Source organism: Dromaius novaehollandiae, chromosome 1 (genome assembly GCF_036370855.1).
Source record: "Dromaius novaehollandiae isolate bDroNov1 chromosome 1, bDroNov1.hap1, whole genome shotgun sequence".
In the NCBI taxonomy this organism is placed as follows: Eukaryota; Metazoa; Chordata; class Aves; order Casuariiformes; family Dromaiidae; genus Dromaius; species Dromaius novaehollandiae.
Window position 1 is genome coordinate 187,446,313 of NC_088098.1, and position 12,460 is coordinate 187,458,772.

The following is a 12,460-nucleotide window of genomic DNA, read 5'->3' on the forward strand; positions in this document are numbered from 1 at the left end:
GCCTGATGACCCGTCTTCAGCAGTGGCTCAGAGTGGCATGTACAGAAACAACCTCAGAAATACCTTCCCACTTCCTGCACTCCATGGTTTCAGTAACTATGTGTACGACAGGTCCTTAGCAAGCCCAGTGTGTTTGTTCTGAAATCCATCCCTATCGCAGCTATATGATACATGCTTCCCCATTAGCATGTCCATTACTGAAAGCAAAGTCTGCACGTTTGGCTTTATAGAACATTTTATTTGGAGAAGCTTTTCACATCATTGGATATTGGTTCTTCATTAAGGCAATTCTGAAGGAGATGGAGGGGAGGGAGGGAAGAGGGACATGGAGACTGTGTCAACGGGATTGCATTAAGGCAAAATTCCCTCCTTCTGCATTTCACCACAGTAGATTCCACATAATGGCCAGAACAGTAAATGACTCATGCCAAAGAAGAGATTCAGTGCAAATATGTCCTACCAACTATCCACAAATGGGGCTAGATTCTTGACTGAGGTAAATTGACAGAGCCTTATTACTTGTAAAGCTATGTTGATTTATCTCTGTTCAGTATCCCGGCCCAGGTTCAGTGAAACATTCAAGTATGTGTTTCATTATAGGAAGCACATGTTTAAATGCTTTGCTGAATCAGGGCCATGGCGCTTTGAGTGCAAGTCTGTAAAGTTAACAGAGTGTAATTTTTATTCATCACATAAGTATGTCACTCTGTATCTCTTTGGTTCACTTCTTATCTCTGTTTTATTATTGCTACTAACTGAGTATATCCCCTTACTTTCCATAACATAGTTTTCATTTCAAACATGCTTTGCAGTCTGCTTAAGTGTATAATGACATAAAAATGATTTATGCTTTGGAGACCACTTCTTACAAAGGTTCTAGAGATAGGGTGTTCTTGGAGGACCAGGTTACAATATATTTTTTTCAGTGAGGAGTAACGTACTTTGTGAATAATGCCATTGACAGCAGAGGCATAACTTGCAGGGAAAGGTACTGCTCAGGTCACATATCAGCAACAGAAAGCAGGCCCCAAACACTTCTCTATTTCCACAAGAGTTTCCTAAGAGGATTCTACCAGTCCAAAAATACAGTCACTAATACTTGCATTGGCTTGGGGAAACCCCTTTTGTAATCCCAGGTGAAAACTGAAGGAAAGTATGGCAGAAATACTGCCAGAAGCATGAACACACTTTCAGGCAGAAGCAGTATATAACATTTCATAATCCTAAAAGCTGCCTGTACCTTCCAAGATGAAGATTTCCAGGTAACCTTTGACAGATAACCTTGGTGTCCATTAATAAAAGGATATGTATAGGTCTTGTTGTTGAAAACTTATTCAGGTATATGAAATGGTTACAACTAGCAAAGTGGAAAATATGGCAAAAAAATCAAGCACATATTACTGTTCAAAACAAAACATTTCCTGGATACACATGTCAACTTTTGCATGACCTAGAACCTTGTCTAACATGCTAAAAAGCATGAGTAACCTGCATATTTCCATGATACAGAGAAGAGCATCCAGTTTGAGGGAATCAAAAGGGTGAATACCAGCCCTTGGTACAAGTCTTTTGTGCTTTAGACTTTCTTCATGCCTTTTCCCATAAGGCAAGCAAACACAGTCATGACCATTTTGGGTTTTACTTCAACCAGGTCTTCTGGAAGGGCGTAGACTCTTGCTCCAATTTTTCTCGCCATAGAGATGGCATATCTGCATTGCGGGGGGGAGAGCGGGGGGAACAAAGAAATAAATTAATGAATAGCACTCTGTTAAGTAGTTTTCACCTCTGTTAAGAAGTTTTCATGATCACTACCAGAGCAGGTTGGGAACACTTCTACCAGTTCATCAAAATTAAGATTGTGAGAATATACAAAACAGGGTCAGCAAGAACTATGTTTCTAGTAAATGATACATGATAAATGATAAATGTTTCCTGATGGTTAGAGAATTACATGGGGTATGTGAGACTGCAAGTCAAAGTCTAGTACGAAACACATTTAGTCTCCCATGCCCTGAAAGATTATCCTAACAATCAGCCATTCTGGTCTAGCTCCCTCTCCATCTCTGCTGCTCAAGCTTCATAAATATACAAATTCACAAGGATGAAAAGGAGAAGGCAGATCTAACTGCATTACTGTCATCCTTCTCCCTTTTGCAGTTGCCACACAGCAAACTGATGATTAGATAGGGAGGTGATCTGTATAACTGTGAAAGGAAAGGGATATGCCCCCAGGATTGGCTCTCTGATAGAGAATGGTTTGCACTCAGAAAGAAAACAGTATCTCCATCCATCAAAACAGTTTTTCAGGCCTGAGTCCTCTCCTCCCCCTTCTCCCTTAAATACTTGTTTCACCTGTATGTGACCAAAGCAGTATGCTCATGACCTCTAATCACTGGTTTCTGCAGCTTTCTATTGTTGGCATTGTTCCCTGTCTCTGAAAGAATTTTAAATTTAATAAGAGAAAATAGAGGCTTGTGAAGCCAAGTGGTTTTGAGCCCATCAAGAGAATTATAAAGCAGGAAATATAACATTATAAACTTCATTTCCACTGATAGCTTTTTATACTGCCTAACTCCTAACCTATATACTTCTAACATATACTTCTGAGATACTTCTCAGTTGAGGTTGTGCCAGACAAGAACGATAATGGAGCAGTTTTCAAAGACAGAATTAGGCAAACCTGAGCAGGTAGCTTGTGCTAATTGCCACTTGGTGTGAACTTACTTAGCATTATTAAGTTTCTCCTCATCATTCAGGTCCTCTGTTTTCAAGAGGTCATATTTGATTGAACCTGGCTGAATAGCATCAATGAGATCCAGGACGGGCATGCTGGTGCTGATTTTGCCATCCTACATAGGTGAAAAATACAGTTAGATGCAATAACAGGAAAACAGATCTCCCAGAAAGGGAAAGGCTAGGCTCAAGAGCAGTGGGCAGCTCAGCTGAATACCATTTAGATGTTTACAGAGATCTTTTCATAATAAGCACCTTTCAACAAAATCTATATATCTGGACATGCTTTTAAAAGGGAAGGAAAAATAATCCTGCTATGTAGTTAATTATATAATACAGTGTGTAAGTATGAATATATATACATATACACGCTGTATATAGCATACATACAAAAATATAGATTACGAGATTCCTAAGCAGAGACTCCTAATAAAAAAACATACCTTGAAACTGGAGATGGTTGAATTCTTCCCAGCTGCAGTCAGTGTTTCATTTACCCAGCTGACAATGATTTCATCATTGACCTTCTCTCCACCACCAATATCTTCAAGGATATTCAGTGTGTACCTTAACAAGGAAGCCCAGACATCTGTGTCTGCTCAAGTTCTACCACAACATCAGAACCACCCTGACATGTGCGGCTTGACTTCCACAAACCCAACAGCCCTCTGCTACCTGATACCCCCTGCCATACATACACATTATATATAAATTATATTATAACATGGTATTTCATCTAACAGGTCTAATTCATTCCCAGTTCTCTAATCATTGTTTTGGTAGTGTCAAAAGGTTTTGACACTCAAAATCCCTAAAAGGTCCCAGTTAGTGGATCTTTGTATAACTGACTCATTCTCACAGTGTTTAAAAAAATAATCACTAACTCGAAGGACAGAAGGGAATTGTTATGCTCATCTAAGATGGACTTTCTGCATAAATACAAGCCTAGAATATTTTGCTTATATAACAGCAAACATCTTGGAAAGACATCCCATACTTGTGGCAACTAATCACCACATCCTAAGGTTAATTATCTCCCTGATAAACCTATACCTTGCTTTTAGATAGAATTTAGTCTGCATTCACCTCCTAATCACTGGGTCTCTTTACACCTCATTATGAAGCTCTTAAAAACATGTGCACACACATAAACACACACAGAAAATTACATTGAAGCAGGAAGAGCTACTCAGTTGCATCCACTCCAGGGAGCAGATTACAGAACCCCCTCATGTCTGCATCAGTTCCTTTTTTCCAGTACATTCTCCCCATTTCCTGATACAGAGACCTTTCATCTTCTTTTTATCTGTTCCACACAGTGAACATTTATTCATGCTATACAGATAGCAACAATAATAATCTTCTGTATGAGCTGAATGTAATCGCCTTGCCCACAAGATAGTGTACTTCATGATCACATCTCTAACTAGGAGTGAGCAAAAGGTTACTCTGTCTTTGCATATATATACAAATAGATGAGTGTGAAAGCCATAGCCTGTAGAACCTTCTCTGTACTAGCATCAGAAAACTATTACTATGCAAACTGAGTATACCAAAACACTCATAGGCTTGTGTTTGATTGCCATACCTTCTCATCAACTGCCAGATCAAGGCCAGTGTGAGTGTACGGTTTCCTTCATTCAGATCTTGTCCAGCAATTCCAACAAGGGAAAACTTGGCTTCATTCTTTCCCAGTTCCACTGCATAGTTGCAGTTTTCCAACTGTTAATGACAGGGTCAGTTAGTACAGTTCAAAACTATAGGAAAAAAAAGTGCCTTTCAAGACATCCACTGTGACTTTAAATTCTTTGGAGCACTTAGCCCACATCCTCCAAATAGACCTGGGCAAATAGAGCTATCCTTTTGGGCTCTATGATAATACAACTGTTTGACTACCAGCAGCCAGCTACAGGTTCCATCCCAAAGATACTATGATAAGAATCAACCGAGAAAGAAATTTAATAATTATCATCTGAAAAACAGAATATCCTGGAAAACACGAATCTACAGCTCATAGTTACCTTCAGCAATATGGCATTGCACTGAGACAAAGGATATTAGTATCTCAGTCAATATTTTAGGTCAGTCACTCACCCTACCCTAACTGGACAGTATTATTCATCCAGATAGCTGTGAGAAAGCTGTGTATTTAGCAGCAATTCTGTGACCAGTTAATGAGGCACCTAGTCAAGAATGTTTAACATCACTATCTTCATTCAATGTGGAGACGGTGATCCAGACAGCTGCAATTAATCTGATGCCATAACACTCACGATGAAGATGCATTATAATTCGTGAATAAAGCAGTAGCAAAAGTGGTCTGCAAATAATTTTTTGAAATATTGATATGAAAGGTGTCAAGTCTTTTTACATTACAAATATTGTTCACCTGTCAACAGAGCTAGTAAGTCAAATGTATTTTTCTTTTACAGGGTGAAAAATTATTCACTGAATAGACAAAAAAATCATTTGATTTGCTCTACTGGGGACTTGAGAGTGACACATGAATGCCCACATTGCTATTTGAAATGATACAGACATCTTTTGAGGCAAGATATTATTGGAGCTATTCCAACTTTCTGTACCTTCTTCATGTTGCCACCCAGTTTAGCATATGGTGGTTTGTTCACTCTGTTCCAGTCTACTGGCACTTTGATCTTTTCATAGAGCTGGAAGATAACTAAGGCATCTGATAGGTCACTGAAAACAATAAAAGATGTATCATTGTCCAGATTACCAAAGAAAGGAATCTAAACCATTTGTAGAAGTAAACTTAGTTTCCTGAAAAAAAGAAAACATAGCATCTATTCCGATAAGGAACAGAAATTCTTCTGTGTTTTCCATGAACAATGTGCTGGCTGTATTTTTTATCTGAAGGAAGTGTAATACCTCCTCTTACCTATATAAGTGATTTACACGTGGATTAACACCCAGGGAGTTCATCCAGTTTCTGAATGTCCTTTCTTCCCTTGTTTCACCTAAAACAACAGATATATCAATCAATAGGCCTGCAAAACACAACACTCCAGTAAAATAAGTGTCTTGTGATGAAACTATAATTCAGAATTTACAGTGCACTGAACCATAAGCAGAATGAGACACTGGTTGACAAGTGAAATAAGAGAGCACAGTGCAGCACATAATATTTCTTCCTACCCTATATATTATAGTACTTAGGTAGATTGGCCTTGAAATATCTTCAAGAATACAAGATTAGTCTTTGCCCTAGTGTGAACAGTTTCATTATGAGGCTTCCAAGAAACTTAAAAATAATTGAAAACATGGATTTACTCCAGGTGTCTCTTTGTAAGCACAGCCTACAGATTAAATGCTAGACTGAACATGGCACTTCCATTCGTGTCAGCATTTAAGTACATGCTCAGTTTTACTCTCATAACCAATCCCATTGATCTCATGGACACTAATGAAGACTTCTTCTAAAATCATGCCACAACTATTGCTCAGTGAGAGCCAGGCTAAGAAACAAGATAAATGCTCTCAGTTCAGGTGTTTGTGAGTTAGCTCTGCACCAAAAAAAATCTTTATATGTTAGCAAAAAAAGAAAAGTACATTTTTCTTCATGTTGCCCTGTTTAACAGCATCAGCTCTACAGAATCATGTCTCTGAAAATTACTAGTGTAAAATGTTTTCATCCAACAGGATGTTTAAGGAAGTTTAGAACAAGAGAAAGAAGAGATGCATTTTCCAGTGGTTATTCTATGAGTGAGAATGAATGCCAGTCATCAGGAATTACCACCTGCACAAGAACTGAAGTTGTGCATGAGACTAGGCTGCAGTGACTCCAGATCTAGCACTCAAGTCAGAAAGAAGGACCTGAAGCTCAGCAAATGATCCATGCAACAGCGGTCCTGACCCCAACCAAGAGCTAGCAGGCAGAAGGTTTAGGTAAAATCAGATTTTTAAATTATATTTTAAATTAATGGAATGTCAAAAAACCTGTAATTACCACTAACAAGCACAGTCAATAGTGAATACTAGTTCAGAAATCCCACAAAAGTGTGTCCCAGGACACAAAGCATTTTGATCTTTGAACATGTGCTATCCACAGAGAGGATACCCAAAACACCTGAAGCCACATGCAAGTAAAGAACAGCCTCCCTTTATCAAAACTGTCTGTGCTAACAGTACTAAAGGAAGTAAGATTAAGTCCTGAACTTAGAGCAGGGGATAGCTGTGAGACAGACAGACAGAAATATCCTTTACTCGTATTTTCCTTACCTTCAATAGAGCTCCAGTCAATGTCCTGGTTCTCTGGTTTGTGCAGGGCAGGGTATTTGTTAAACAAGTTGGCGATGAAGGCCAAGTTCAGCTTTGGGTTCCCGCGGACTACGTCTGTGGCCGTGACAAACTGCCGGCAGCCCAGCCTCTCTGCCTGCTGCAGCATGCACTCCGCTCTCTGGACATCGTCCTTCTCCTGGGTGGGCAGAAGAGAGGGGAAAAGCTGCCTCAGCCTCAGCATGGACATGTGCTGGCCTCATCCCACAGCAGCACACACGCACTGACCACACCAGATCTCTGCGTGCTAGGAGTGGGCCTGCTAAAGCAGACCCTGCTAAATTTATAACTATTTCCTGCTTTTACAAACCACAGGCCAGTGTTTTCAAATGGGCTTTGCCTGCAATCAAGCCATTTCACCACAATTATTTTTAAGTTAAATCTCACATAATAGTGGAGAGGTTGAAGAAACTCGCAATAAATGTATTTAGGTGTACTTGCGACATGGCAGTAGTTTATCTGTGAGGTTCACTGGCTGTTGAAGTTTCAGTGATAATAATTAACCTAACTTACAGAAAGACACATCATTTAATTCTTCAGAAATTTCTGAAATACAAGATCAAGTTGCAATGGTAAACAGGGTTTGCTTGTACTGGTATCACAGTCCATCTCAGTGTTGGCCAGCAGTGCAAATAACAGACAGAAAATATCGACATTTACTCTAAACTTATCTCATCTTACCCTTAATCCTGACATGTCAATAGTAATAGCTGGAATGCCTTCTTCATCTCCCTTGGGGGCAACTTGGTTCAGCAAATGGTAATAAGCTCTTGAGTCCTGTGACAGACAGAGAAATTAAGGGGAGAAATATTACATCTAAAGCCCAGATTTTGCATCCCAGTGCTCTCCCTGAACAATGTGCATGCATGTTTCGTTTTTATTAAATCAACTGTTTGACAGCATAATTAAATTAATAAAACTGGAGCACTTAGCAATTTCTACTTTATGCTGTGTTTGCCAGATCTATTTCTTCCCTAAGCCAATACATTTATGCTACAGGACGCTCAAAGCACAAGACACAATGCTGCGTTGCATTGATAAGAATCACAACAACCACAAAGAGAGAGCAGAATTGATTTAATACAAATATTAAATTAGAGATAAGAAAACTGGTACCTTTATAACGCTGTAGAAGTCAGGCTGCCGAGCATTTAATAAAAGAAAATGCAGAAGGAGAAAGCAGAAGGAGAAAGTAGATTTAAAAGAAGCACTGGAACAGTTATGGAAGAGAAAGTAAAGTTTTCAAGGACAAAAGTTAAAACTGACAATAGTATCAGCATTTTTCAGGGAAAAGGGCAGGAGCAAGACAAGTATTTAACATGTTGTGTCTTTAAACTTTTGTGAAATATAAGGTTACTTCCATGTGTGAAAAATACTAATCTCATTTTAGAAATAGCTCAAAGAAGAACTGGAAGATAAGCTCCAGGTTAGTCTCTAGGAACCTAACTAAGTAACTTGGGTAATACTCTGCAAAACTGTAATAGCCTGCAGATGTGTATTTCTTAATTTTATCCTTTCTTGTAAGAGAAATATCATCTATTCACTGTATTTCTACCCAAATGATTCTTTAGCTATCTGCATGCATTCTAGAAGATGGGTATTTATAACACAAGCAAGGTGGAGAGACAAACCCAATTAGAGAATGACTGTAAAGGCGGAAGTCTTGGAGAGAAACATGTACCTTATTTTCCAGCTTTAAATATATTAAATGCCACTTATGTCTTGACTACAGTTAGGATTTAATCAGTTGCATTATAGTCCTTTCAGCCAGCTTGCATATGGATACCAAACGTGAGGAAGACTCCATTGCCTTTCCTTTCCATGCATATTCTGTAGTCATCTTCATGCAGTGAACTGCATAGATTTTATTTAGTTCAATAAAAATTGTATTGTTGAATATGACTCTCAGACCCTCCTGTTGTCTTCCCCTGACAGTTTTTCACTATGTCAGTTAAGTCATGGTAAATGACTCTCTGTGCGTCAGTCCTTGATGAAGCCTACATCCAGGCATCACAGCAGTGGTATCTTTTTCCTGTGCTGTGCTAGAAGAGCTGGCAAGTTGGGCCCTGGCCATTGTGGTCAGCATGCCGGCCAGCCAGGGGCTGCCTTGCAGCCCATGCTGGGACACTCTCTGCAGATGCAACCTGTACAGCCCTGAGATGCTGTCTGACCCCCACTTTTGCCTCATCCCCTGGTCAAACAGCCAATACAGGCTGTCGCCTGCACATCTTTGCTAGGAGACATGAAAGGATTCTGCCATTGCCAGTGCCTCATATGGAGCCTTTCACATCCCAGATCACATCTAACCTACATTAACAGACTCTAATACAAAGCTCGCTGAATTCAGGAGAAGGATCCCTGTCAAGTCCTGGGCCTTAGACTGAAGCTTTAGTGTCTGAAACTCATTAACGTGTACCATTGAGGTTCAAATATTTCTATCTGAGAAGGATGAAGGTCTAAAGAGAAAGCTGTGCTGAAATTTGCATATGCAAGCCCACGAATTCCAAGTACATGAAACGAAATGCATGGACCACACAGACCTAGCCCTGCAAGCATCTGCCCTTCTAGGCATATTCTGATGAATAGTCTCACTGATTTAAAGCTTCCAGTTAAATGCAAGCAGGGTTATAGCAAAAGTGGGGCCACAGGAGCACATACCTCTGGTGCTGCACTGAAGGCAACACCAAGTGGAGGAATTAGAAGACCCCATACGCTTGCCCTGCACCTAGGTTACATATCTGGGTAGAGCAGAGCTTTTTCCAAATTAAACCTGGGTCTAGAGGCAGTAGGAAGAAGTTGGATAAGTGCACAGAGGTGGGACATTTAGGAGAAAAGACAGCAACAGGGACAGGGAATGGAAAACAAAGAAGTGGAGTGCATATGCCCTCTCCAGAGCCAGCAGCCATTCCTTTCGCAAACATTTGGCATGCTGGGCTGGCAATGAAGTCTAGGAGGTCTGGAGGAGGAGAAATAGTACTGAGTAGAAATGTAAAGCCCATCAGAATGTTTTTGAGTACCCAGCTACTGTTTTCAGGATGAGTAGCTCAGTTACTTGGATTGTTTCAGTGCATATTCCCCATTTGGAGGACAGAGATTTAGGTGTGGAGCTACTATACTGCTGCTGCTAGTCAGTGGATCTCATACCTTGATGTCTGAGCTGAAGTTGTTGACCTTGTTGCATCCTGCATTTTCCAGATGATAGTTTGCCCACCTCAGCAGCAGTTCCTCTGGGGACAACTTCATCAGATCCTCCAGACTCTCTCCTTCTCTCAGGAGAGCAATCAAAGCTAGGTAAGGACAAAAGAAAAAATTAATAATTAATAAATAAATAAATGTCATGCACTGCAGTACTTCCTTTTTCACTGTATTCTTCCTCAAGAAATGACAGGACAAGAAGTGACAAGCACAAGTTGCAACATGGGAAATTCTGATTCTATATTAGGAAAAAATGTTTACTGCAAGGTTGGCCAACACTGGAACAAGTGCCCAGAGAGGCTGTGGAATCTCCCTCCATGGAGACAGTCGAAGCTCAACTGGACACAGCCATGAGCAATGTGATCTGAGCTGGCCCTACTTTGATTAGGACTTGGGGTAAGTCCTGAGGCAAGAGGCACCTTCCAGCCTAAGTTATTCTATGGTTCTAACTCATGAGCTTGACCTTGTGGAAGCCGGTGGTCACAGCAATGCCCTCCTGTGCCAGAGAAGCTGAGGCAAAATAAAAGTACCATCTGATTTGATGCTTGTGTTACTGATGTTGTGGAGACCTGTAAAGGAGGCTTTACAACTATTTTCTCTCTTATGCATTTTGTTAGCCTAGTTTTTATAAGTGAATGGTGAAAGTATTGTCAAAATTCAAGCTGAGTTCGCCTGGCAGAGAGCAAACATCAAACGGTTCTCATCAATAAAAAGAGGACAAGGACGTTAATGGTGGATCTAATAGTAGATCACATAGAAATGAAAGATAATGTCGATGTGGTCTAAAAACTGACTGACTTCCTTGCCTCAGATTTTAATGAAAAGATGATTATGTTGAACACAGGAGCAAAGATGGGGATGAAAGAATGAACATGGACTTTCTGCAGCTCAGGTGAAACAAATCTCTATGCCCATCACACTGAAACTGGATCCATACTGGAATTCTGAAGAACATACACATGATTTCACAGGTTCATTAGCAAGTAAGGTTAACACATCTATCAGATTGGAGAAAACACCATAATTCTGCAGAAAAATTAATGCAGTAGTTACATTCAAAAAAGAGGACGAGGCAGGAAGGAAGAACTGATACTACAGGATGTTAATCTGATCTAAAGTGCATGAAAGGCTTTAGAATATGTTCTGAAAAGAACAACTAAAGATATAGAAGCTGATAGTTAAGAGAAAAAATGTACCACTGGTTCACAAAAGGAGATTGTGCCACACTACCTTGATATTCTTCTGATATTTTTGTCATTCCTTGAAACAAATGATTTCGTACATAATGGAAACAGTAGAGACCTAATCTACCTGAACTTTCGCAAATAATTTGATACAATGCTATAGGGTCAAATTGAACCGGAAGGAGATAACAGAAGCATTTTAAAGTTGACAAAAGATTTTATGAAGAGAACAATGCTAACACTGAGAGACGTAGGCTGGAAGAGAGATTTTTGTGAAGTAGATCATGGTTTGATTTTCAGATGAACTTCATTTCTTTTTTGTATTAATTATCTCAGGACAAATACTACAAATATACTAATGAAATTCGATGATGATATTGACTAGGTGGTACAGTCAATACAGAGGCCAATCAGGAAATCAGATAGGAAGAACTGGATGACACTCAATGATAAAAATGGAGTGGAATTGAATAGTGCAAAGCACAAAGTCACTCACTGGGGAATTAATATGAATATGTGCTATTAGCACATTGCTATTGCTCATTGTGAGCAATAGAGGATGAAAAAAATGTGAGTGTATTAGATGACTTCAGAGTGAATCTGAATCACCATATGCTATGTCTAGGGGAAAAACAAACATGATATTAGGGCAATCCAGGCATTTCCCATGGAGGCTGGGATGTATGACCGCCTTGGTATCAGTTGCTCATGAGAGCTCTTTGGAAATGCAATGTCCCATATTCAAGAAAGAGGAATTTCACTTGGAAAAGCTGCAGAGGAGGGCTATTAAGACTGTGAGGGAAAGATGGCACCTAAAAGAAATCAAAATGACCTTGGCTTGTCTACCCTGACAAACTGAAGTCTGAGATGAGAAATAAAGAAGAAAAGTCCATGAAGGAATGGGAACTGGGAACTCTGGAAACTGATACTTCTGGCTACCAGTAGGATAGAAATGTGCAAGGCGAGAAGCAATGAAGCAGCCAGGTAATACCTGCATGGTAACTGGGGCAAAGAGATGTCACTGCTGACCAGGAAGACTATCCAGAGGAGGA

At 39.8% G+C, this 12,460-nt stretch overlaps 1 protein-coding gene across 1 annotated transcript in view; it reads right to left on the minus strand.

The window, feature by feature from the left end:
• Positions 1 to 217: 217 nt before the first annotated feature.
• The window catches only part of LCP1 (lymphocyte cytosolic protein 1), a 32,092-nt gene continuing 19,849 nt past the window's right edge, over positions 218 to 12,460 (minus strand). The window contains exons 8-16 of the mRNA XM_026108487.2: positions 10,174 to 10,316; positions 7,711 to 7,806; positions 6,973 to 7,168; positions 5,633 to 5,711; positions 5,319 to 5,433; positions 4,322 to 4,455; positions 3,177 to 3,300; positions 2,725 to 2,849; positions 218 to 1,709 (exon numbers count right to left, since the gene is read on the minus strand). Coding sequence (XP_025964272.1) covers positions 1,577 to 1,709; positions 2,725 to 2,849; positions 3,177 to 3,300; positions 4,322 to 4,455; positions 5,319 to 5,433; positions 5,633 to 5,711; positions 6,973 to 7,168; positions 7,711 to 7,806; positions 10,174 to 10,316 — 1,145 coding nt within the window. The 3' untranslated portion in view covers positions 218 to 1,576. The remainder of the gene's footprint in view (positions 1,710 to 2,724; positions 2,850 to 3,176; positions 3,301 to 4,321; positions 4,456 to 5,318; positions 5,434 to 5,632; positions 5,712 to 6,972; positions 7,169 to 7,710; positions 7,807 to 10,173; positions 10,317 to 12,460) is intronic.